This window comes from Chiloscyllium plagiosum, unplaced genomic scaffold (assembly GCF_037043375.1).
Source record: "Chiloscyllium plagiosum isolate Xiang-an unplaced genomic scaffold, Cpla_swu_hap1 HiC_scaffold_36, whole genome shotgun sequence".
Lineage (NCBI taxonomy): Eukaryota > Metazoa > Chordata > Chondrichthyes > Orectolobiformes > Hemiscylliidae > Chiloscyllium > Chiloscyllium plagiosum.
Genome location: NW_028270174.1, coordinates 41,170,137 through 41,192,904, shown reverse-complemented (window position 1 = coordinate 41,192,904; position 22,768 = coordinate 41,170,137). Strand labels below are relative to the sequence as shown.

General features: G+C 38.4%; 1 protein-coding gene across 12 annotated transcripts in view; it reads left to right on the top strand.

Moving 5' to 3' along the window:
* The window catches only part of bltp1 (bridge-like lipid transfer protein family member 1), a 434,366-nt gene that overhangs the window by 68,327 nt on the left and 343,271 nt on the right, over positions 1-22,768 (top strand). For all 12 annotated transcript variants that reach the window (XM_087980106.1, XM_043674037.2, XM_087980105.1 and 9 more), the window contains 5 exons: positions 7,526-7,601; positions 8,266-8,459; positions 10,966-11,045; positions 13,060-13,210; positions 21,370-21,526. In XM_087980106.1, coding sequence (XP_087836232.1) covers positions 7,526-7,601; positions 8,266-8,459; positions 10,966-11,045; positions 13,060-13,210; positions 21,370-21,526 — 658 coding nt within the window. The remainder of the gene's footprint in view (positions 1-7,525; positions 7,602-8,265; positions 8,460-10,965; positions 11,046-13,059; positions 13,211-21,369; positions 21,527-22,768) is intronic.

Sequence of the window (22,768 nt, the reverse complement as noted above, 5' to 3'; positions counted from 1 at the left end):
CCAGTGAAAGCAGCACCAGCCTATTTAGCCTCCCCCTAAGGCTCAAATCGTCCAATCCTGGCAACATCCGTGTGAGTTGTTAAACATTCCAATCCATGAAATATTTGTGTGGAACAAAAGATCCAGCGGACTACCTACGTCCCTACCCTACCTCCATCCACTTTCCACTTTAAGAAAACACATTAGAATTAATGGGAACTCATAGAAACCATCAATGCTTTCTACATTTTCACTATTGTGTTTATTTATTTGACATCATTAGTGAATTAATTCATGCTAAAAATTAAAATACCCTGTATAGGCATTTTCATTGAAAGAAAAGTAGGATGATATATTGATTTGAAATATTCTGATGTCATGTAAAATCACAATCTTCTGGAGGCATCTATATCTTATCTGTTAAACAAAAATCAACAATAACAAATCATGTCTAAAACTAGCAACAAAATCCTGAAAAACAGCATTTCAATGACTTAAAACAGCAGCTTCCAAAATGACCGACCCCTGCATGAACATTCCCAACAAATTCCAAAGCCATTAAAATAGAAACTGGTTGACTGGAAGAACCCAGAGATAATAACATTTGAGGTATGCAAGTTACCTCATCGCTTGATCTTGTGGGATCGTGTTCAAATAATGACTGAAATTGGTGAGTGGTAAAAATAGCCTCTTTATTCAGCAACCACAGTATTACAAGTTTGAGGTGGCAATAGAATCCTGAAATACAATTCTTACAAGAACCTTTTTATACACAGTTCTTACATATAGTAAAATTCCATCACTATGATGTACACAAAGCTTTGAGGAAGCAGGAGATGGTTTAAACATTTGCTAAATGCTGGCTGCTTGCACCAGGGTGGCACAGTGGCTCAGTGGTTAGTACTGCTGCCTCACAACACCAGGGACCTGCATTCAATTCCAGTCTTGGGCGACTATCTGTATGGAGTTTGCACATTCTCCTTGTGCCTGTGTGGGTTTCCTCTGAGTGGTCCGGTTTCCCCTCACAATCCAAAGATGTGCAGGCTATGTGAACTGGTCGTGCTAAATTGCCCATAGTGTTCAGGGGTATGTAAGGCGAGGTGCATTAGTCAGGGGTAAATATAGGACAATAAAGTAGGAGATTGGCTGTGGGTGGGGTACTGTTTGGAGGGTCGGTGTGGACTTGTTGCGTTGAAGGGCCTGTTTCCACTCTGCAGGGATTCTATAATAATTAAGAACTGTTGGTCCTTTTGTCTTTGAAGTGAGTAAATATTAATGAAGGGCCTTATATGCTCTAAATTAGCTAGAAATTATACTTGTACTTAACGAAAGAATAAAGGATGTTAAACTGTGCTGAGTTGAAGGATTTGTTTACTAATTGCCAGTGAGAGTTTCATTCATCCGTGCAGGTTAACGGAAGCACTGCTGTGTCAGTTAAGGGAATAGCGGCCCTGTTAAAAGGTATTCAACAAGGACATACTAATTTGGGAAGAAGTTTGGTGTTCTGTAATCTATTCAGTTCTGAGAGACAGCTGATGAATATTATAATGTTTCGTGGAGACTTGATGAGGCTGGTATTGTTTACACTACTGGCACCTATTCAGAGGTAGCTTTTGATGTAGAAATAGGCTTGATAAGGGTTTAAGGTGAATGGGTTGAAAGGGATGTTTTAAATTTAGTCTATTGTAATAGTCAAATATTCTACAAAATGCAGTTTTATGAATGTAAATGAAAGAAACCGTGTAATAGTAAACAATGAGTTAGTAAAGGATAATGAATGAATGAATGAATATAGTGAGCTGATGAGTGGGTTAGTAAAGAGAACCTTTAACACGATATCTCACAATATCTCTCAACCTCTTCACAAAATACTGAGATGACCGTACATGTGTACTCAGGTGAATGTGGAACAAAGTCTTTAGATGCAACCAGTTTGGACAGCAGACCACAACAAAGTAATGCTTCAGATCATTATTGAATCATGTCTAAAGCATGGGCCCAGAATCAAGTTGCTATAGCTACCTTTGGGTAAATGGTCAGTTGGCAAAAGGGGATCGTGTGATGAGCTTTTTATTGTTTAAGCATCTGTTATCCTGCAACTCGTACAATAGTAGAAAAGGTGCCAAAGAAGAAGATTGCTGACTTGAGATACTCTCATTCTCCATCCATCTGCAAGCTTAAAACTTGCCAGTCGTTTGACCATTTGCACTACCAAGCATCAACCTAGCAACTGCGACTGACTCAAAAAGATTTAACAGACAATGTACATCTTTTGTCATTTTAAAACATCACAACAAAGAAACCACAAAGACCCCTGAGCCCAATATGAAACAAGCCAAGGCAATGATTGATCAAGGTTTAGCTGTCTTTTTTAGCTTTAAATCAATTGAATCTGACTTTCTACTTTATATCATTTGCAGGTGAGTGAGAGAATGGACATATTTTCATTATTTTAATTTAGATCAGATATTAAATGCAATAAATATTTACAACAAAACCCGTGTGATTTGTACAGGCGCAACCCTTAAACAGTTAGTACCTTGTTGAATAGGCAAATATATATTCTTTAAAAAAAGGTGCAGTTCTGGATCAGTGCTACACTACCAGAGGTGTTGACTTTCAGATAGATATCAAACAGATTTTTCACCTGCATTCTTGGGCAAATGTAAAATAAAATCCTACATAATATATTTCGGAGAGTAAGGAACCTCTCCCAGACCCTCCACATCCTGGCCAACATTTACTTGTTTAGTTGAAAGTCCTTGATTTAACTCGAGGGCAGACCTTGGTTTGTGGGGATTGTCTCAGATTATGTGTGCTGGGGATTCAGGACGGGTCCCTGTAGCTTATTATCTAAAGCATGATGTGGAGGAGCCGGTGTTGAACTGGGGTAGACAAAGTTAAAAATCACATAACACCAGGTTATAGTCCAACAGGTTTAGATTAGATTAGATTAGATTAGATTACTTACAGTGTGGAAACAGGCCCTTCGGCCCAACAAGTCCACACCGCCCCGCCGAAGCGCAACCCACCCATACCCCTACATTTACCCCTTACCTAACACTACGGGCAATTTAGCATGGCCAATTCACCTGACCTGCACATCTTTGGACTGTGGGAGGAAACCGGAGCACCCGGAGGAAACCCACGCAGACACGGGGAGAATGTGCAAACTCCACACAGTCAGTCTCCTGAGGCGGGAATTGAACCCGGGTCTCTGGCGCTGTGAGGCAGCAGTGCTAACCACTGTGCCACCGTGCCGCCATTTGGAAGCAAGAGCTTTTGAAGCGCTGCTCCTTTATCAGATAGCTGTGGAACAGGACCATAAGACACAGAATTTATAGCAAAAGATTAGTGTCATGCAACTGAAATGATATATTGACCAGTAATCTAGGTTTGTTCAATATTGAGTTGCATGACACTAATCTTTTGCTATAATTTCTGTGTCTTGCTAAGGAAGTGGGAATCTATTCAGGGTCCATTAGATGAGTGGATATTAGTCCATCAAATTGTTTACCACAGGGAGTCTTAAGAGTTTTTTTGAGTTTCTGATGACAGATTATTTAGGAAAAAGAAAGACTCTGGCTAAAAGCATTGAGACACTTTTATTGTTCAGGATTGCGTGGAGATTTGGTTAAATTCTGTAAGACTTGTCACCCACGTCAGCTGGTTCGGAAACCTTAGCTGTTTGTAAAACCAGTGCCATTGATCATAACACCCACTTTTGATAAAGCATTTAGTATGTTCTAGTGGATCGTGTATGAACTTACCCAAAATCTCTAAATAAGTAAAGTGTGAATATATTTTAATGATCATGGATTTGTCTAGTCAACTTCCAGATGCTACCCTTTAAGAAAATTACTGCAAGGGTAGCAGTTGAAGGATGATTTCAGTTTTTCACCATGTGTGGCTTCTCCAGAGGTTCATTCTGATTAGGGATCAAATGTCATGCAGTGCGTTTTCTGGGAGGATGTGTACTTCAGGAGTGAAGCAGAGTAAGTCATTTTGATAACGCCCATGGTATTAAAGGGTATTGAAAAAAAATGCCGTCACACCTTAAAAATAATATTTCCTGAACTATACCAATGACTGGAATTAGGGAATTATGGACGAAACGCTCCTGACCCCATAAGGCGCCTGGCTGTCATGGAATCTATCAGAACTTACCAGGACAGCAGCGCAAACACTTCTGCAAAAAATGTGCCTGGACCTGGAGCAGCGAATCGGCAGCAACTGAAACCAGGAACTAACTGGACAAATTGGGACGCAAGCAGAAACTTCTCCACTGGGTCCTAAGCACACTCCGTCCGGTAAAAAGCCACACAGTGATTTACCTGCTACACTGGGTCCTAAACAGACCTTCTGCAAAAATACACTAAACTGCAACCTACCTGCTCCACAGGGTCCTAGGAAGGATCACTTAACTGGAAGCAGTCAGAATCCACTCCGCTAGACCACCTGACTACTCAAATGTAAGAAACCTGCGAGGAAGCAGGGTAAACGTGCCAACCTGCTAGTAGGACTGAAACTGTGTGGTTTCAAGACCCCCCCTTTCTAACTTACTCCGAGCAAATTTAGAATCTCTGGAGAACAAGATGGACGAACTCAGATCATGGCTCAGCTTCCAGTGTAAACTGCAGGACTGCTGCGCACTCTGCTTCACAGAAACCTGGCTCAACCTATCCATTCTCAACTGTGCACTTCAGGCCGATGGATTTTCTATCCATCGTATGGACCATACAGTGTCCTCGGGTAAGACAAAGGGTGTGGAGGGGTTTGCTTTTTAATCAACAATGTGGTGCATCGACATGTGGAACCCTGGGCAGCCATTGTTTCCCAAACTTTGAATTCCTCACCATCAAATAGCGCCCCTTCTGTCTACCACAGGAATTTACCGCTTCTGTGCTAACTGCTGTGTACATACCACCATAAGCAAAGATTGAGGAAGCTTGATGTGCTGTACTAACCACGAAGACCCTGGAGACTGAACACCCTGAGGCCCTGTTTATTGTAACTGGCAACTTCAATCTAAGGAAGGTGGTGCCCAAGTATCATAAGAACATTATCTGCCCCACTAGGGACCCGAACATTTTAGACCACTGCGAAAAATGCATACCGCTCTATACCCCGCCCTCTTTGGGAACTCTGACCACAATACTGTGTTTCTTCTCCCGGTTTAGAGGCAAAAGCTCAAGCAGGAGACCCCCTCGCAGACATAGGTCCAGTGCTGGTCGGAGGAGGCAGAGGATCAACTCCGGTGCTGTCTGGAATCGGCTGATTGGGCATGTTCAAGCAGTCCGCAGATACCTTGGACAAGTACACCACCACTGTCACAGACTTTATCAGCAATCGTGTGGAGGACTGCATACTGAGGAAGTCAATCCGTGTGTTCCCCAACAGGAATCCCTGGATGAATCAGGACATACAGAACCCGCTAAAAAACAGGCGTGAGGCCTTCAGATCAGGAGACCCACTCAAATATAAGGAATCCAACTATGACCTTCACAGAGCTATTAAGACAGCCAAGGACCAATACTGATCCAAACTAGAGACCCAGATAGGCACCCAGCAACTATGGCAAGGACTGAATGACATCACAGGTTCTAAAAAGAGACAGTGCAAGATAGCAGACGATGAAACGTCCCTCCCAGATCATCTCAACCTCTTCAATTCTCGCATTAAGCAAAATTTCGGTGGAGAGGTAACACCTATTCCGACAAGTCCTGACGAACCTATCCCAACAGTCACTACATCAGAGGTCAGACAGTTTTCCTTCATGTGAATCCAAGGAAAGTGATGAGAGCAGACGGAGTACCAGGCCGTGCACTCTAGGCATGCGCAGATCAAATGGTAGAGATCTTCTCGGACATCTTCAAACTCTCCCTGCAGCTGACCACTGTCCCTGACTGTTTATTTCAAGAGGGCCAACATCATCCCTGTGCCTCAAAAAGGCTCATACAGCATGTCTCAATGACTGTTACCCAGTGGCCCTAACTTTGGTGGTCATGAAGTGCTTTGAAATACTGGTCATGGTATTAATCAGCTCCAGCGTCTCCACTACTCTTGACCCACTCCAGTTTGCTTATCCGACCAACAGAACCACGTCAGATGTCATATCTCTTGCCCTTCACTCCTCCCTGGAACATCTTGACACCAAGAACAGCTACGTAAGAATGCTACTCATTGACTACAGTTCAGCCTTCAACATTATTATCCCCTCCAGACTGATTGCTAAACTTAGTGATCTCAGACTAAGCCCCACTGTCTGCAACTGGATCCTCAGTTTCCTGACCCACAGGCCACAATCAGTGAAGACTGGGGACAATATTTCATCCTCACTAACACCCCCCCCTGGCCCTAGGGGTGTGTACTCAGCCCGCTACTGTACTCACTGTATATCCATGACTGCGTAGCCAAATACCAGACTAATGCCATTTATAAGTTAGCTGATGACTCCACCATAGTCGGTAGAATCTCAGATGGTGATAAAACTACAGATCACAGATGGGAGGTGTGGGACCTGGAAAAATGGTGCACTGAGAACAACCTAGTTTTTAATGCCGGCAAAACTAAGGAACTCATTATTGATTTTTGGCGGGATGTTACTCATGCCCCCCTAGACATTAACAGCACAGAGGTGGAGAGTGTCAAGGTCGTGGGAGTGGTCATCCACAACAAGCTTTCTTGGATTCTTCTTGTGGACTCACTGGTTTCAAAGGTCCAACAACCTCTCTTTTTCCTCAGGCAGCTGAGAAAATTTAGCATGACGGCGAATACCGTTGCCAATTTTTATAGGTGTCTGGATGTATGTCTGTCTGGATGTATCACCTGGTATGGCAACTGTACCATTCAAGATCGGAGACGGTCACAGAAAGTGGTGAACTTGGCCGGACAATCACAAAGGCCAACTTCCCATCGATAGAATCCATCTACCAGGCCTGCTGTCAAGGAAAGGCTGCCAGCATTCCCAAAGATCCATCCCACCCTGGCAATGTTTTTCTACAACCTCTACCTCTACCATGGGGGAGAAGGTACAGAAGCCTGAACACTCACCAGCCGGTTTTGCAACAGTTTCTACTCTATTGTTGTTGGAGTACTGAATGGACTCTCAAACTCTTAATATTTGCTTGTACCTGTGTTTTTATTTTTGCTGCTGTTTACCTATTATTTACTTAACTATACTACTTAACTCTGATCTACTTGTATTGCTCTAAAGACAAAGCTTTTCACTATGCTTTGTACACGGGACAATAAATTCAATTCAATTCCGTAACGTAGAAGGCAGAATATTAATGAGTCATTTTGAGGCATTAATATGGCATTTAACAAGCTATAAGCCCCCTACAATTTGTTATTCGCTGCTACTGCCACTCAGCAAAGGTGTAAAAGATTCAGCGAGCTGATGTCGGGATTGGCCTTATTGGACTTCTCACCACAGCCCACTTTGCTCAGGTCACATGTTTTTGTTGTGTTCTGTAATCGCTCCATGATTTTGAGGTTGTACATATTTCTGTGCTTACTGTGTTCTGTGCTAATATTTTTACAGCATTAAAACTGAAACACAAGACCCTTCATCATCTTGGCGATCACTTATTCCAGTTATTAAAGTTGACATCAGTACAGTAAGCAAACTATTTTCTGTTTTCTTTCATTGCATTCTGTTGAGATCTCAGAATTTTTTTTTTGTTCCTGTGTAGTGATTTATCAGACAGCAGTTACATCAGAGATTCAAACATACCACTCTATGGTTGAACCTTTGCTTCTGTACTTAGCTGTGACTCAGATTTGAATTACCATTTTCTTTTTCTCATGTTCCCATTGTTTCCTTTGCCAGTCACTTTTTTAAAGTTGTCCCATCTGGTTCTCAACTCTCTGCCAAAGGGGATAGTTTCTCCCTGTCTGTCTGGATCTTTCTTGATATTGATTGCCTCGTTGAAGTTTCCTTTCAACCTTCTGTAAGAAAAACAAACTTTGCCAAACTGTCCACAAAACTGAAGTCTGTCATCCATGTAAACATTCTTGTAAATATTCTCTCCACCTCCTTCAAAGCTTTCACGTCCTTCCCGAAGTGTGGAACTATTGCCAAATAGAAGGTCTGTTTTTAAATGTGTAAGGTATTGTGTAGCAGATATTGTTAGGCTTTTGAACTTGTTTGAGAAAATTTGAGAATTTAGTGGCTTGGTTTTCTCATTTGTCTTGCATATTTGAATTTCTGTACAGTGCTAAAGCCACTGTTATGAATAGTACAGATCACTCTTCACTACTAATTAAATATTACATTACTAGGGTCGTTTGGCATTTGGAAACCGCTTTCTGCCCCAGACACTGTGCATAAATTTTGATGATGCTTTCCTGACATATACTACAAAACCACCTTCCAGCCATCTTGACCAATTTATGCACATTGTGAAGGGAAAATTGGAAAACGTTAGAGTCATGCTGGTTCCGAGTCCAAGACACGTTTCTATGCAAAACGATGAGTATGAAGAATTTGTTTTATATGGAATTTAAGATATTAAATGCAATAAACTATAGAGCTGGTACTCAATTATCAATATTTAATTGTAAAGGACTGAGGTTTTGTCCATATTTATAATTCTGGAATATTCCAATTCTCTGATTATTATGCACACATTTGTATTGCAACTCCAGTTGTACATTGACCACTAACCACCAAAGATCACAAGAATAAATTCAGTGTTTTTGTGGATGCCAACTTCTTGAATCTGATGTTTGAAACAGTAGACCAGTGCAATAAATTATATACATGTATAGCAGTGCTATGCATACAAAAATACAATTTTTTTGTCATGTCACAGTAAATAGGACATTTATTTTAGTTCAGATGTACGTTAATAATGCATATAATTTATTTTAATTATTCTCTAATTTCTCAGCAAACTAATGTTTCTAGTGTACAGCATGTTTAACTTAAATATAGGAGTTATTAAAATGTTTGAGAGAAATACAACATTGTCCAGAACATGTAAGAAACTGTTAAAATGCAATAAGCTTTACAATCTTCTTTCAAGAGACAGATTGAATTTTGTTAGGTTAGTCATGCTTGTTTGGTGCTTCAGAGTTGAGGATTAGAAATAGTCCGGGGTGCTGTTTTTTTCCTGGTGAACTGTCCTCTCTGGGGCATGTGTGGCACCTTATAAAATAATTTTCGGAAATCCAAGTATGCAACAGCCCTGCTGGTTGCCCCTTTCTACCCTACGTTCCATACTCAAAAACTTTAATGCATTTATTGAACATGATTTCACTTTTGTAAGACCATTTTGATTTTGTCTGATCTTATATTGATTTTCTAAACGCAATATTAATACTTGTTAAGATATTCCAGCATATTCCCAAGATGTGATACCAGTAGTTCCCTGTTTTCTTCTTTTCTTCAATAGCTGTGCTATATTTGTTAATTAGCAAACTCCTGCGTTTGTTTTAGGATGTAGAGAATTTTGGAAAATTGTAACAAGAGCATCCAGTATATCTCTGCAGTTATCTCTTTAGAAGACTAGGATGTGGTTTATTAAGCCTTAGTGAATTGTTAGATTTTTGTTCCTTAGTGTATCTATTACCTTTTCTCTGATCTCAATACCTCCATTTCTTCGCCATTATTAACCCCTTGGTTACTCTATTTGTGGTGGATTATTTATCGTCCACTGCAAAAATAGGTATAAAATATTCCATTTTTGCCAACATTTTGTTTGTCCTTTTCTGGTTTCTAAACAATTCCATTCCTCAGGCTAACTGCTATTTTGCAGACACTTCATATTTTAATCAAATACTATTCTTCCTTACTAAGTTATGGAATCCTACCTCTTTAGTAAGCTATGGAAGATCTTGCTGACTGGTTTAAATGGAATGAATATTTGTTGAACGTTTTGAATTATTTCTTTAAACATTTTTCAAATTCCAATTTGCATCATTCTATGTGGAATGTTTATCCAACAGATTGTTTAGTCAACATTAAGTTCATCAAACCCATGAAATGCATTCTTATTACAACCATTGAGGCCTATGTGATTTAAAAAAATAATAAATTTTTCGCCCAGTATGGTCCAGGATATACACTCTAAGAAATAAAACATATCCATTTCTATTTTTGACCTTGTATCTAGAGCCAGATTCAAAATAAAACTTTGTTGTTTTGTTTCAATAAAATATCTTTGCCTGGCTTCAAAACATTGCCTCATTTATAGAATCATACAGCATGGAAATAGTCCAACTAGTTCATGCTGACCATGTTTCCAAACTAAACTAGTCCCACTGCATTTGGCCCATATCCCTCCAAACCCTTCCTACTCATGTACTTATCTAAATGTCTTTTAAATGTTGTAATTGTACCTGCATCCACCACTTTCTCTGGCAGTTCATTCCACATATGAACCACTCTGTGCGTAAAACAAAAAGTAATTGCCCCTCATGTCTTTTTTAAAATTTTCTCCTTTCACCTAAAAACTATGCCCCGAGTTTTGACCCCCCCCCCAGCCCCAAGGGAAAAGAACCTTGCTAGTCACCTCATTGATACCCCTTATGACTTTATAAACCTCTATAATCCCTCAATCATCCATTGGGGAAAAAAAAAGTCCCAACTTATTTTTAAAACTCAAACCCTCCATTCCCATCAACATATTGATAAATCTTTTCTGGACCATTCACATGTAACTTTTGCATTTCAACTACTGTTTCAGGTTCTCTAGGTGACATTCAAATTAGGTAGTTTAGATTTGTGCATCTATAGTTTTTACAAGCTGAACATATATAGAATTTTATCAACAGTTCATTGAGGGTGAAATGACTAGTCCCTCAGTTTGTACTTGATTTTTAAGTGAAAATATGTAGTTAATAATGTGTAAATGAAATGGTTGGTATTAATATAGTAATTACAGTACAAAATATTTGCAGCAGTATATTGTGGTTCATGACATTTGCCTTGAATATTCATGTAATTTTTGTTTTCATTTTGTTTTCTCTGTACTCTAGGCCACCTCGTTTGATGGGAGAGGGTTTTGTCGTAATGCAGTCAAATGATGTTGATATTTATTATTACATGGATGAACCAGGTCTGCATAAATATACACTTTAGCTTTGTTTTCTTTCAATTGCTGTAGATTCCTAGATGAAAGCTGTTTTTTTGTTTTTAAGAAAAAATGGGTTTCCCCTATCTCTTTCAAATCATGTTGAGGTATAAATTATGGATGTCCTCTGCTACTTGTCTATGTGGATATTCTTATTCCATGAGCTTAGATGATAAATGCATGCAGAGTTGTCTGTTTGACTGAAAGATACCAATGTCAAGCTTGATCATGATGGTAAATTCATACTTTCTGCTGGTGAACTGATGCTGATCAAGAGCTGGGTATCCTGCTGAATTTAGTTTTCTCTTCATTTCCCCCCAAGAATTCAGCATATTGAATTAATTATCTTTTCTTAACTGAGTTCAGACCTAAAGCACAACTATTACATTAAGAAAAAGGTTGACGTGGGAATATCCTCAAGATGTAAGGTGGTAGCATGCACGTGTTCTAGCATTTTCTATAATTAGATGACCAACATGGCACTCAAATCTATGCTGCAAAGTTGATTTCAAGTGTGACATGAATATCCAAGTCATCGATTGTGTCTCGGAATCATGAGTGACTCTTTATTTTCATTCACTTGTGGTATCACTGGCTGGGCCGATATTTATTTCCCATTCTGAATTGTCCTTGAAAAGTGGTGGTGAATTTGTGGGCTGATTTGTACCCCTCCAACACTTAGATATTGGCACTAAAAATAATGAACCATGGCAAATTTGGTAGCTTCATGTGTGTTTGTGGCAGAATCTGCCATGCAAGGAATGACACCTCAATCATTAGCAAAGATGCTCCATATGAGGATGCCCTATCTGAAATAGAATTTTTTTGTTACATATCCATCATCTTCCTTAGATGGGGAGATGCCAGTGTTGGCTTGAGTGGCAATGAAAATATCTATTGCTACAGAATTTACATTTACATTTTGGTTACATTGATTATGTGACACAGGAACCAGTCTATGCAGATGTTTATACTCTAGGTGAACCTCTTTTCAAGCTTTCTTCTGAACATATCAACCTAATGTGCAAGTTCTCCTGCTTCAACTTCTTTGAAACACCTATGATATTCACCTGAATTACTCCATGTTCTAACCATATTCAAAAGAAGATTCAGCTGCTTTCCTAATTGGATTTGTTTGTGACATCATATTTTTACAACCCATTTTCAGAGCTTTACCCAGAGGAAACAGCTCTTTATATTTACCAGTCAATGTCCTTATAGGTGATTCCCATATCATTTTTTTCCCTAGAAAAAGGAGTCTCAAGTTGTTATTATTTTCTGAGAATAAGACATATCATAACTATAAATTGTTTTTTCCAGTGTTTCTGTGTCCATTTGGTTATGACAGCATGTGATCTATGCATACTACTATGTAAATTAACCAAGGTTCTGCACAAGTTTGACGTAACATCTGTCTTTCAAGTGTACTCATTTTGAAATGAACCAGTATCCTCCGTGTAAATTTGTAATGACCTTGTTAGACTGTACTGCGACTTATATAATTTGTGAAATGGTACCTCAAGATTCCTTTGTAAGGCACCTTTAGTGTCTGATCCTGTGTAGACTCTTGTTCTCTAAATGATATGTGATCTCTTTGTTTCTCTCTAAACTCAGTTGAAAATATAAAACATTAATTTGATGTTTATCTGTTTTGCAAGTTTATTAACTACTTGTATTTTATTACTGCCTTCCTATATACTATAACCTACAGTTTAGAGTCATTGCAGCTTTTTAACATTGTACTTGCAATAACCAAACTTTAAACCATTCATCATGCAAGTGTCAATAGTAGTCAGTGTATTCACTCTCTTAAACCTTGTACATTTTCAAGGTGAAGTGGAAGAATAGGGGAGTACGATTAATTCGATAGCAGCAGCCCAAATAATCTTAGGTGTAAAATTTTTTTGTACTATTTCAGATGCTATATGTTCTTTTGTTTATCTGTCTGCTATTAAAAGACATGGCTACATACAATTGTAATGATTATCATTTTGTGTAGGTGTTGTACCTGAAGAAAGCGATGAAAATGTTGAAGACAGTCCAGGCAGTGAAAGCACAAAATTACAAGACTTACCACCATGCTGGGGACTGGACATTGTTTGTGGTAAAGGAACAGATTTCAACTATGGACCATGGGCAGATAGACAGAGGTATGCATTATTACACTAAATTATAAACAGCTAGTGAGAAATTATTTTTGGACATTTATTACCCCAGCATCAGATTGTGCCTTTTTTAATTGATATGTAATTTTTGATGCACATATCAAAAAGGTTTTTTCTGTGGAGACAGTCAGCTGAACTAAATCAGTCTTTCTACCTCTGCATTCACTACACAGTACGTTTAATCCTTTAAAAACCTCAAAATTGACCCAGTGGTTCCCAATCAGACTTTTGACTAACCTATTCCATTGTTTATGATTGATTACTACTGACATTGGAAAGAGTAGGAAGTTTGAGGTGGGCTGGTGGGTAGTGTAATATTTGCACAATATTGTTATCATTTTTGCTATGTAGCTGTATTCAAATCACTTTGAATTATCTGAAGCATATAATCAATCCTTTTACTGTACAGTAAGAAGATTTTTTAAAGATTTTAAGCTATTGATTTAAACTAACATTTAAAATGCTTTTATTTTGATTTGAAAATGTCATTTCCCTCACGCCTGAGATACCCCACCAGTATGTCAACTTCTGCAAACCTAAATTTCAAGATTATAACAGTTTGAATTAATCAATTGGAATGTCTCATTACAAAATGCGCAAGTTGTTGGTTATCGGTTTGTAATATGATGCAGTAATTCCATTTATTACTTTAATGCAATGCAGAAGGAAAGTTTGTCAGAGATGCTGGCTTTTGGAGAAGATGTTAAATGGAGATGTAATATTAGGAGCTTGCAAAAAAATCCACAGCACTTCTCAAAGATAATCAGGGACATTTTTATAGTGTACTGGTTAATATTTATCCCTCAACCTACACCATCAGAGCAGTTTGCTTGAAGATTGATCTTTCTGGTGTTGGTAATAATTTGCTAAAATAAGCCATCATGCTTGCCAACACAGCAATCGTGCTTTAAAGAAACTCATTGTTGAATATTTTAGGATGTCCTGGGAACATGGACAGTGACTCTCAAATGTCAGTTTGTCCATCTTTCCTGTTTGTTATAATATTGCCTCAGAGTGAGAGCACTGTTACGTTATGCTTTGTTGACTGCATGTGCATCTTCTTTTTGATTCTTGAAAAGTTTTTGGAGATACAAATTTGTGCTCAAATATTAGTTTTGACATAAAATATTTTGTGTAGTGAACAGAAAAACTCTAAACTTTTTAAATTCAATTTGATTTGAATCCTTGATTTAGTTTAATTGAGGACTATAATCTTCATGAAGAGGCACTTCTGTTTATCTTTAATTTAAAACTCATAGAATAGCAGCTTTTGACAAGTAATATAAAATGTTTATAATGCTTACATAGTTTAAAAATATTGCACTAATTGATTTGCTAACATGAGGGCATGTTACATAGTGTGATGTTAGTGTTTCATAGCATTAGTTTCAGATTCTCTTAGCTAATAAATTACTATGTTGGATGGGTCCTCAAGATGATTCATGGGATAGCTGCTACAATAGTATATTCTGTGCCTTTTGTGTGTATTGCTTTGCTCTCTGCAGTTGTGGCATAGTGACAGAGATGGATGCTTTGCTTCAAGTGCTGATTAATTCAGGCTTATCAATGTGCCAGACAAATAGTGCACATAAAATTCATTTGAAAATGTCATACAGTGAAATTGCAAAGTCCTTTCCTTGATGTGCCCTTTTAAGGATATCCTTTGTGGAATAAATAAAAGTGAACAGTCGAGTTCAAGCTCTTTAATATTTAGCAGCTATGACTTTGCGGGAGTTTTAGTAAAATTCAGCAGTTGGTGTGTGACATGTTTGGTTATTCCTATTGAACTGTGAAAGTGGCCAGCAGTACCGTAAACATAGATTTTGTTCTTTCAAGTCTGGATTGTGAATGGACAATAGTTTGAGCTGGTTTGAAATAATGGTGGTGATTGTTGTAGAGGCAATTTCAGATATTTGTACAGGAGTTTAAGTGCAGTTGTTTTGGACCAATGTGTTTAAATAATGTTGATCACAAATTTGCATTGTGAGGGCAAAACGCAAAGCTTGGCAGAAAATTTGGCTTATAAATAATTACATTAATTTAATGTGGGCATTTTTTTTTGCAAGGTACAATTCGAGCTAAAGAGGCAAATTAGCAAGCAATGAATTTTTCACATGCAAGACTGCCTTTTTTTCACTTTTTGAATCATGTAAGGCAAGTTTTCAGTTGAAGAGTGGAGGATAGTTGAGAACCACTACATTAGTCATATAAAATATTGCAGAGAGGACATGAAAAATAACCTGGGACCAATGAACCATGGTCACAGTTGCCTTAAAAAAAAAGATTTGGGGTTTTGACCAGGGATATATTGACTTGGTGAACAGCTTGGAAGCTTGACTTAAGATATTTGTAAAGGTGTTTATGGAACAATAAGAATAAGGGAGATATGTTGAAGGTGAGTTTGTTTAAGAAGTTATGACATTTTTGAATGGTAAAAAGAAGTTTCTAGTGAGGAAGAGATCTTTCACAAAACCTTGGTTATGTTGCATTTGGAGTAAAAGGTGTATGTTTGGACATCCCATTGTAGAAAGTTATGAAAAATATGTAAGAGCTTCAGAACACCAAAAAGCATTACAGAGTTCAAGATGGCAGTTCACCACTACCACCTCAAGGGCAATTAGACACAGGACATAAATGGCGGCCCATCCCAGGAAGGCCACATTCCTTGAAAAAATAACATTTTTAAAAATGCCTGTGGATTTGTCTTATTTTTTGTGCACAGGATTTAGATTAGATTACAGTGTGGAAACAGGCCCTTCGGCCCAACAAGTCCACACCGACCCGCCGGAGCGAAACCCACCCATACCCCTACATTTACCCCTTACCTAATACTACGGGCAATTTAGTATGGCCAATTCACCTGACCCTGCACATCTTTGGACTGTGGGAGGAAACCGGAGCACCCGGAGGAAACCCACGCAGACACGGGGAGTACGTGCAAACTCCACACAGTCAGTCGCCTGAGGCGGGAATTGAATCGGGTCTCTGGCGCTGTGAGGCAGCAGTGCTAACCACTGTGCCACCGTGTCGCCCATGGTATATCTGTCAAGACAGCCAATATATCTGGGAAATTTCCCAGATTTTAGGGACAATGCCACTACTGGAACAGCTTGGCTAGGTGTACAGCTAGCTTTGGAGCACACGTCTTCAGTACTGTTCCCAGGGTGTTAGCAATTTCTTGATTTTACATAGAGTGAATTAAGTTGTTTGAAGACTAGCATCTCTGATGGGAACTTGAGGAGACCAGTTTGATCATCCACTTAACACTTCCATTCACCATCTGTTCGTTGTTTAATTGTTACCAAACATGACTAAATGTGACATAGTCGCAGAACTTTGATCTGATTTGTCGATTTTGGAATTGCTTAATTCTGTCTATCTCATACTGCTTGCATTATTTGGCATACAAGTGCCCCTAAGTTATAGCTTTACCAGGTTAGCACTTCATTTTAAGTCTGCCTGATGTAGCTACTGGCATGCTCTCCTGCACTCTTCATTGTGCTCTCCTGCACTTTAAAGAATCTCATGTGTGCCCCTGAGGCTACTTTAGCTTGAACCATAATAAACTAATAAAATCATGAATCATATTTTCACCTAAGCTATGTTTTTTACCCCTGCCGAAGCTGTCAATAATTAACCACAATAAACAAAGTTCATTCCTCAAACAAGCGCAAAGAATACTGCAGGTACTCAGCAGGTGTGATCTCTCTAAAGTCACTGGAGTCTGGGAAAGTCCCAGTTGATTGGAAAAATCACTGATGTAACCCCCTTGTTCAAGTAAGGACCAAGACACAAGATGGAAAATTATAGGCTGATTAGCCTAACCTCGGTTGTTGGTAAAATTCTAGAATCCATCGTTAAGGATGACATTTCTAAATTCTTGGAAGTACAGGGTCGGATTACAATAAGTCAGCATGGATTTAGCAAGGGGAGGTCGTGCCTGACAAACCTGTTAGATTGCTTTGATGAGGTAACAAGTAAGTTAGACCAGGGAAACCCAATGGATGTTATCTACCTAGACTTCCAAAAGGGCTTTGATAAGGTGCCTCATGGGAGGCTGCGCAGTAAGGTGAGGGCACATGGTGTTCAAGGTGAGCTACTGACGTGGATTGAGGATTGGCTGTCTTGACAGAAGGCAGAAAGTTGATATAAAAGGTTCTTTTTTGGAATGGCAGCCGGTGACAAATGGTGTCCCGCAGGGTTCAGTGTTTGGGCCGCAGCTGTTCACTTTATATATTAATGATCGGAATGAGGGGACTTAGGGCATTCTGGCAAAGTTTGCCAGTGATACGAAGTTAGGTGGACAGGCAGGTAGTTCAGAGGAGATGGGGAGGCTACAGAAAGATTTAGATAGTTTGGGAGAGTGGTCCAGGAAATGGCTGATGAACGTGAGCATATGTGAGGTCTTGCACTTTGGGGAAAAAGAATATAGGCTCGGACTATTTTGTTGAGAAAATTCATAAAGCCGAAGTACAAAGGGATCTGGGAGTGCTAAATCAGGATTCTCTCAAGGTTGATTTGAAAGCAAATATGATGTTGTGATTTTTCTCAAGAGGGTTGGAATGTAAAAACAGCGATGGGCTTCTGAGACTTTATAAAGCTGTAGTTGGGCCCCATTTGGAATACTGTGTCCAATTTTGGGCTCCACGCCTCAGGAAGGACATACTGGCACTGGAGCGTGTCCAGCAGAGATTCACACGGATGATCCCTGTGATGGTAGGTCTAATGTATGATGAACGGCTGAGGATCCAGGGATTGTATTCATTCGAGTTTAGAAGTTTGAGGGGCGATGTAATAGAAACTTACAAGATAATGCGTGGCTTAGAAAGGGTGGATGCTGGGAAGTTGTTTCCTTTAGGTGTCGAGACTAGGACTTGCAATATTTAAGAAGTTGTCTCACCAGTGCATTATATCCTTTTATGATCAATTCTTCTCAAAATAAAAGGTAGCTAGCCTCCTTAATTACTTTGTGACTGCATATTAACCTAGAGTCATTTATTTGAACACCTAGAGCCCTCTGCACTTTGGAATTCACTGATTGTTTTCATTGCATAGATGATTTGCATTTTAAAACCTTTCTTCCTGCCAAAGTGAACAATTTCACATTTCTCCACATTAGACTTCAACTGATTGATTTTTGTCCATGCAATTAGCTTGTCTACATACATGTTCTGTCAACTCCACAATATGCTTTCTTAATTATCCTTGTATTATCTGAAAATTTAGCCTTCATCCCTTCACTGCCCTCATCTTAATCATTGATAGAAATGGCGAAGATCCCTGCAAGACTTTACTCAATATATCCTGCCTATCAAAAAGGCACATTTATGCATACTCTGTTTTCTGTCCACTATGTTTTCTGTCACCTGGCTGATCTTCTATCCATGCTAGTATGTTATATTCTGCACCATTTGCTTCTATTTTGCTCAGTACTTTCTGTGTGCTGCCTTCTGGGAATCAAACTACAGGGAATTAACAGGCCCTCTTTTATCCACAGTGTATGTTACTTGTTCAAAGACTCCAGTAAATTGTTAAAATATGATTTGTTTTTCATAAAACGGTGCTGACTTTGCAGTTAGCTTAGTTTTTTGAGTGCCCAGCTATAAGCTGCTTTATGATAAATTCTAACGCCTTCTGCATGACAGGTATCAAGCTAACCGGCCTATAGTTTCCTGCTTTTTGTCTTTGATAAATCTTTCAAGAACGTAGCGCATTTCAGAAAATAAACACCAATGTGTCTACTATGTCTTAACTTACCTTTAAAGACCCTGGTATAAAGCCCAACAGAACTCTGAGACCTCTCAGCCCACAGCTTGATCAGTTTGCGCCACTACCCTGTTTCTTGTGTTCTTTGTGGCAAATGCAGAAGCAAATCTTTGTTCATTTCTTTATTTTTCTCTATTAGATCCCATTCTTTCTGTGTAGAGGGCCAGTGTTCCACTTGTTCATTTTTTTTTCGTTTTTACAAAACTGTAAGAACTCTCTGCAATTTCTTCTTCCTTATGAACCCTTTATTCAACCTCTGCCATTCTTTCTGTTCTGACCACTCATCTGACCTGCCATGCATCTTTGTGCAGTTCTATGTCTTTTCCTTAAGTTTGATGCTTTCCTTAATTCTTTACCATTTGTTCAGAATATAACTGCAATTATCAAGGAGCAATATGCTCAAGGATACTGAAATACAATCCTGGATGAGCTGCAGTTGTATTGACATTATTTGTTTCTTGTCATAAATTCTATATCCTCTCTTTGCACAGTTACTGTCTCACACCGAACCAGATCATTTGTAACTTCTTCTATCCCAATTTGAATTCCTACGCTATCGAATTTGCATCCTGTCCTTCACGTGAATCCGTCCTTCACTTTTTAAAACCCACCTATTTGACTCCATATCTGTTCAGTCCTCCTAATAATTAATTTAATATGGGAATAAAATAATCAAGTTCAACCTCTTGAACCTATTCTATCATTCAAATATGTCGTGGCTGATATGTACCTCAACTTAACTTATGCATGTTTTTGTAGTCCTCTAGTTTGCAATACTTGGTAAAAATGTCAGTCTCGATTTACAAAACTGTTGTTGACGTGGCTGCAGTTATGTAAAGCCAGGATATTGGGTAACAAGTTTCCATTACCCTTTGTGTGAATAAGTGGTTCCTGATTTCAGTTATAACTAGCTTTGCTGTAACTTTAAGATTATATAGTACTTGTTCTGGATCTCCCCCACCTGACTAAATAGATTTTTGTGGCTACCTTATTGAAATCAGCCTTCATTTTGTTCTTCATCAATATGTGAAACATATTGAGCAACTTCCCAACATTAAAGGAGCCATATAATACAACCAGCTATTGTCAATTGTGCAACATACTTGTGTGCCTATTCAAGGATGTGTGTTCGTTTGTCTCCTTTAAATACAACAAAACTCTTGCGTTGTGCTTCCGCTCTTGCTTTTTGATACTGTGTTACACCAGTCACAATGGGACATGCCACCTCCTACAATTACACAGTTTAGTGTGAAATGGCAAGGCAGAACTCTGCCCATGTTCAGATCACCTTGCACAGAGCATGATTTGATTTCTCTAGATTTCTGAGCATTGAAAAAGAAGCTGAAAAAAATACCTCCACTGATGGCAGTATTTTTGTTTAAACAAAATTAAGTGATGAAAAATCAGCTTATATTAACCTTATAATCATTTTATAATCTCTGTCCAAGTTTTTAGGATAATAGTTTTAGATGGTAGATGGTGGTGATTCTGCTTTTCCCATTTACACCTCATCCTGGCCTATCTTTACTTTCTTTAATCGTTGCCTTGCCATCTCCATTTGGCTTGGCACCATAATTTTATTTCGTCACTTAACTCTACTTCTCTTTCTGCTTATGCTGCCTGAACTGACAAGTATTTTCCTTTTTTGTTTTTTTATTTTGTATTTCCAGCATTTGCAGTATTTTGCAATTTTTTTATATTGCATCAGTATCAATTTCATATCATCTGTTGTTGAGATCTGTAAATATGCAGTTTAGTAAATAGTTGGCTGCAGTAATTCCGTCACCTTTTATTTTGCAAGTATTTGTGAGTTATGTTTTGGGATTTGAATGCATTTTATTGATGATTCCAATCTTCTGAAAATAAAAATAAACAAATGAACAGATTTCATTCAAGACTGTGGGGTATTGGTTCTGCAGAGGAATGTTTTCTCCTGTTGTAATGTGAGGAAGAAAAAAACTTTTGATCCTGATATTACGAAGGTATTTATGCATAATAGGTGTATTTATATAGGTGCATTTATGCATAGTATTTAAGTTATTGTTTCTCAAAGTATTTTCTTTCTGTTTTGATTTTGTATTTTACAGTTAGTACTATTACTTGATTAGATGTTAAGGTAATTAATTCATAACAAACTACCCAAATATTATATTTGAAAAGAATGCTAAAATATTGCTGGGTGTTAGGCTGTTTGAAGTTTATTGAAATACACATTACATGCATTTGTTTTGTCTGAGACTTGCAGCATGTGCAAAAAGTTGGAACAGCATGGAAAGAAGTACCATTCTTCTACAAAATCCCAGCCTGTGTACAGTAAATTGCTTTTAATCCTATTCTCTAATAAAATTCACTTCAAATACTTTGTTTTCTTGTTGCAGGGAATGTTTATGGAAGTTTTTCTTTCCAGCTGACTATCAGACATTGAAGGTTACTGAATTAGCAAAGCCCAGAAAGCCAAGGCAAATTCTTGCATTTGAACTACGCATGAATATCATTGCAGATGCCACCATCGATTTACTTTTCACAAAGAATCGGGTAAGTGCAATCAACTTAATTGCACATCATCAACAATAACTTTATAGGTTATGTCATATGTCAGAACTAAGACAGGCAGCTAATTAGAAAGCATAGCAGGTAGTAAAGTCTGTAGGATTTCTAACACCTGTTATGTCACCAGTTTATTGAGGACAGATGGCTTGATGGTCAGGGAGTCCAAAGTGTTGGGGTAAATTGGATGTTATTGCTGGATCATTGTAAAATAGTGAGGCATTAATGTAGAGCGATATGACATGACAGCTTGTTTGATAACCTAAGAATTAAAAACCTATAAAGGTTACAGTCATCAAGTGATGTAGGGTTATGAAGACTGACTAAATCGTAAAAGGGGACTAAAACTTGTACACATACAATTGGAACACAGAAATTTCACAATTTAAAAGCCATGCATTTCCTTTCGCAAATAGTTTTTGATAATCTGAACTTTGTCTTGAATTAGCAGTCATAGTGATGTACACCATGGAAACGGACCCTTCGGTCCAACCCATTCATGCCGACCAGACATCCCATCTCAATCTAGTTTCACCTGCCAGCACCTGGCCTATATCCCTCCAAACCCTTCCTATTCATATACCCATCCAAATGCCTCTTAAATATTGCAATTGTACCAGCCTCCACCACTTCCTCTGGCAGCTCATTCCATACACGTACCACCTTCTGTGAAAAAGTTGCAATGTAGGTCTCTTTCATATCTTTCCACACTCACCCTAAACCTATGCCCTCTAGTTCTGGACTCCCCGACCCCAGGGAAAATACTTTGCCTATTTACCCTATCCATGTCCTTGTATTTCTATCTGAATTTGTGTATGTGAATTTGAATACAGACAAATGTTTGTACAAAGAACTTTAAAAAGCAACAAAACATTAATGTGGTTGGCAGTATCTGTGAAGAGAAATATTAATACTTGGGGGTAATTATTATGCAGAAGAATTAACACTGAAATATGGCATTTTTGTATCCTTTACAGGTATTTTCATCTTGAATTGGCGTGTTTATAGCTTTTTTTTGTTTTGATTCACAAGTTATGTGACTGTGTAATTTACTTGATTTCCAGTGTCTACAAAACATTACTTTTAATTTTTTTTTCCCCAGAGGTAGTGCTGAAAAGTACTCAGTAGGTCTGGCAGTGTTTTTGAAGAGAGAAAAACTTTACATTTCAAGTCCAATATTTAATCCTCAACTCAAGGGGAGGAGTCATACTTGACTCAAAATTTCACTCT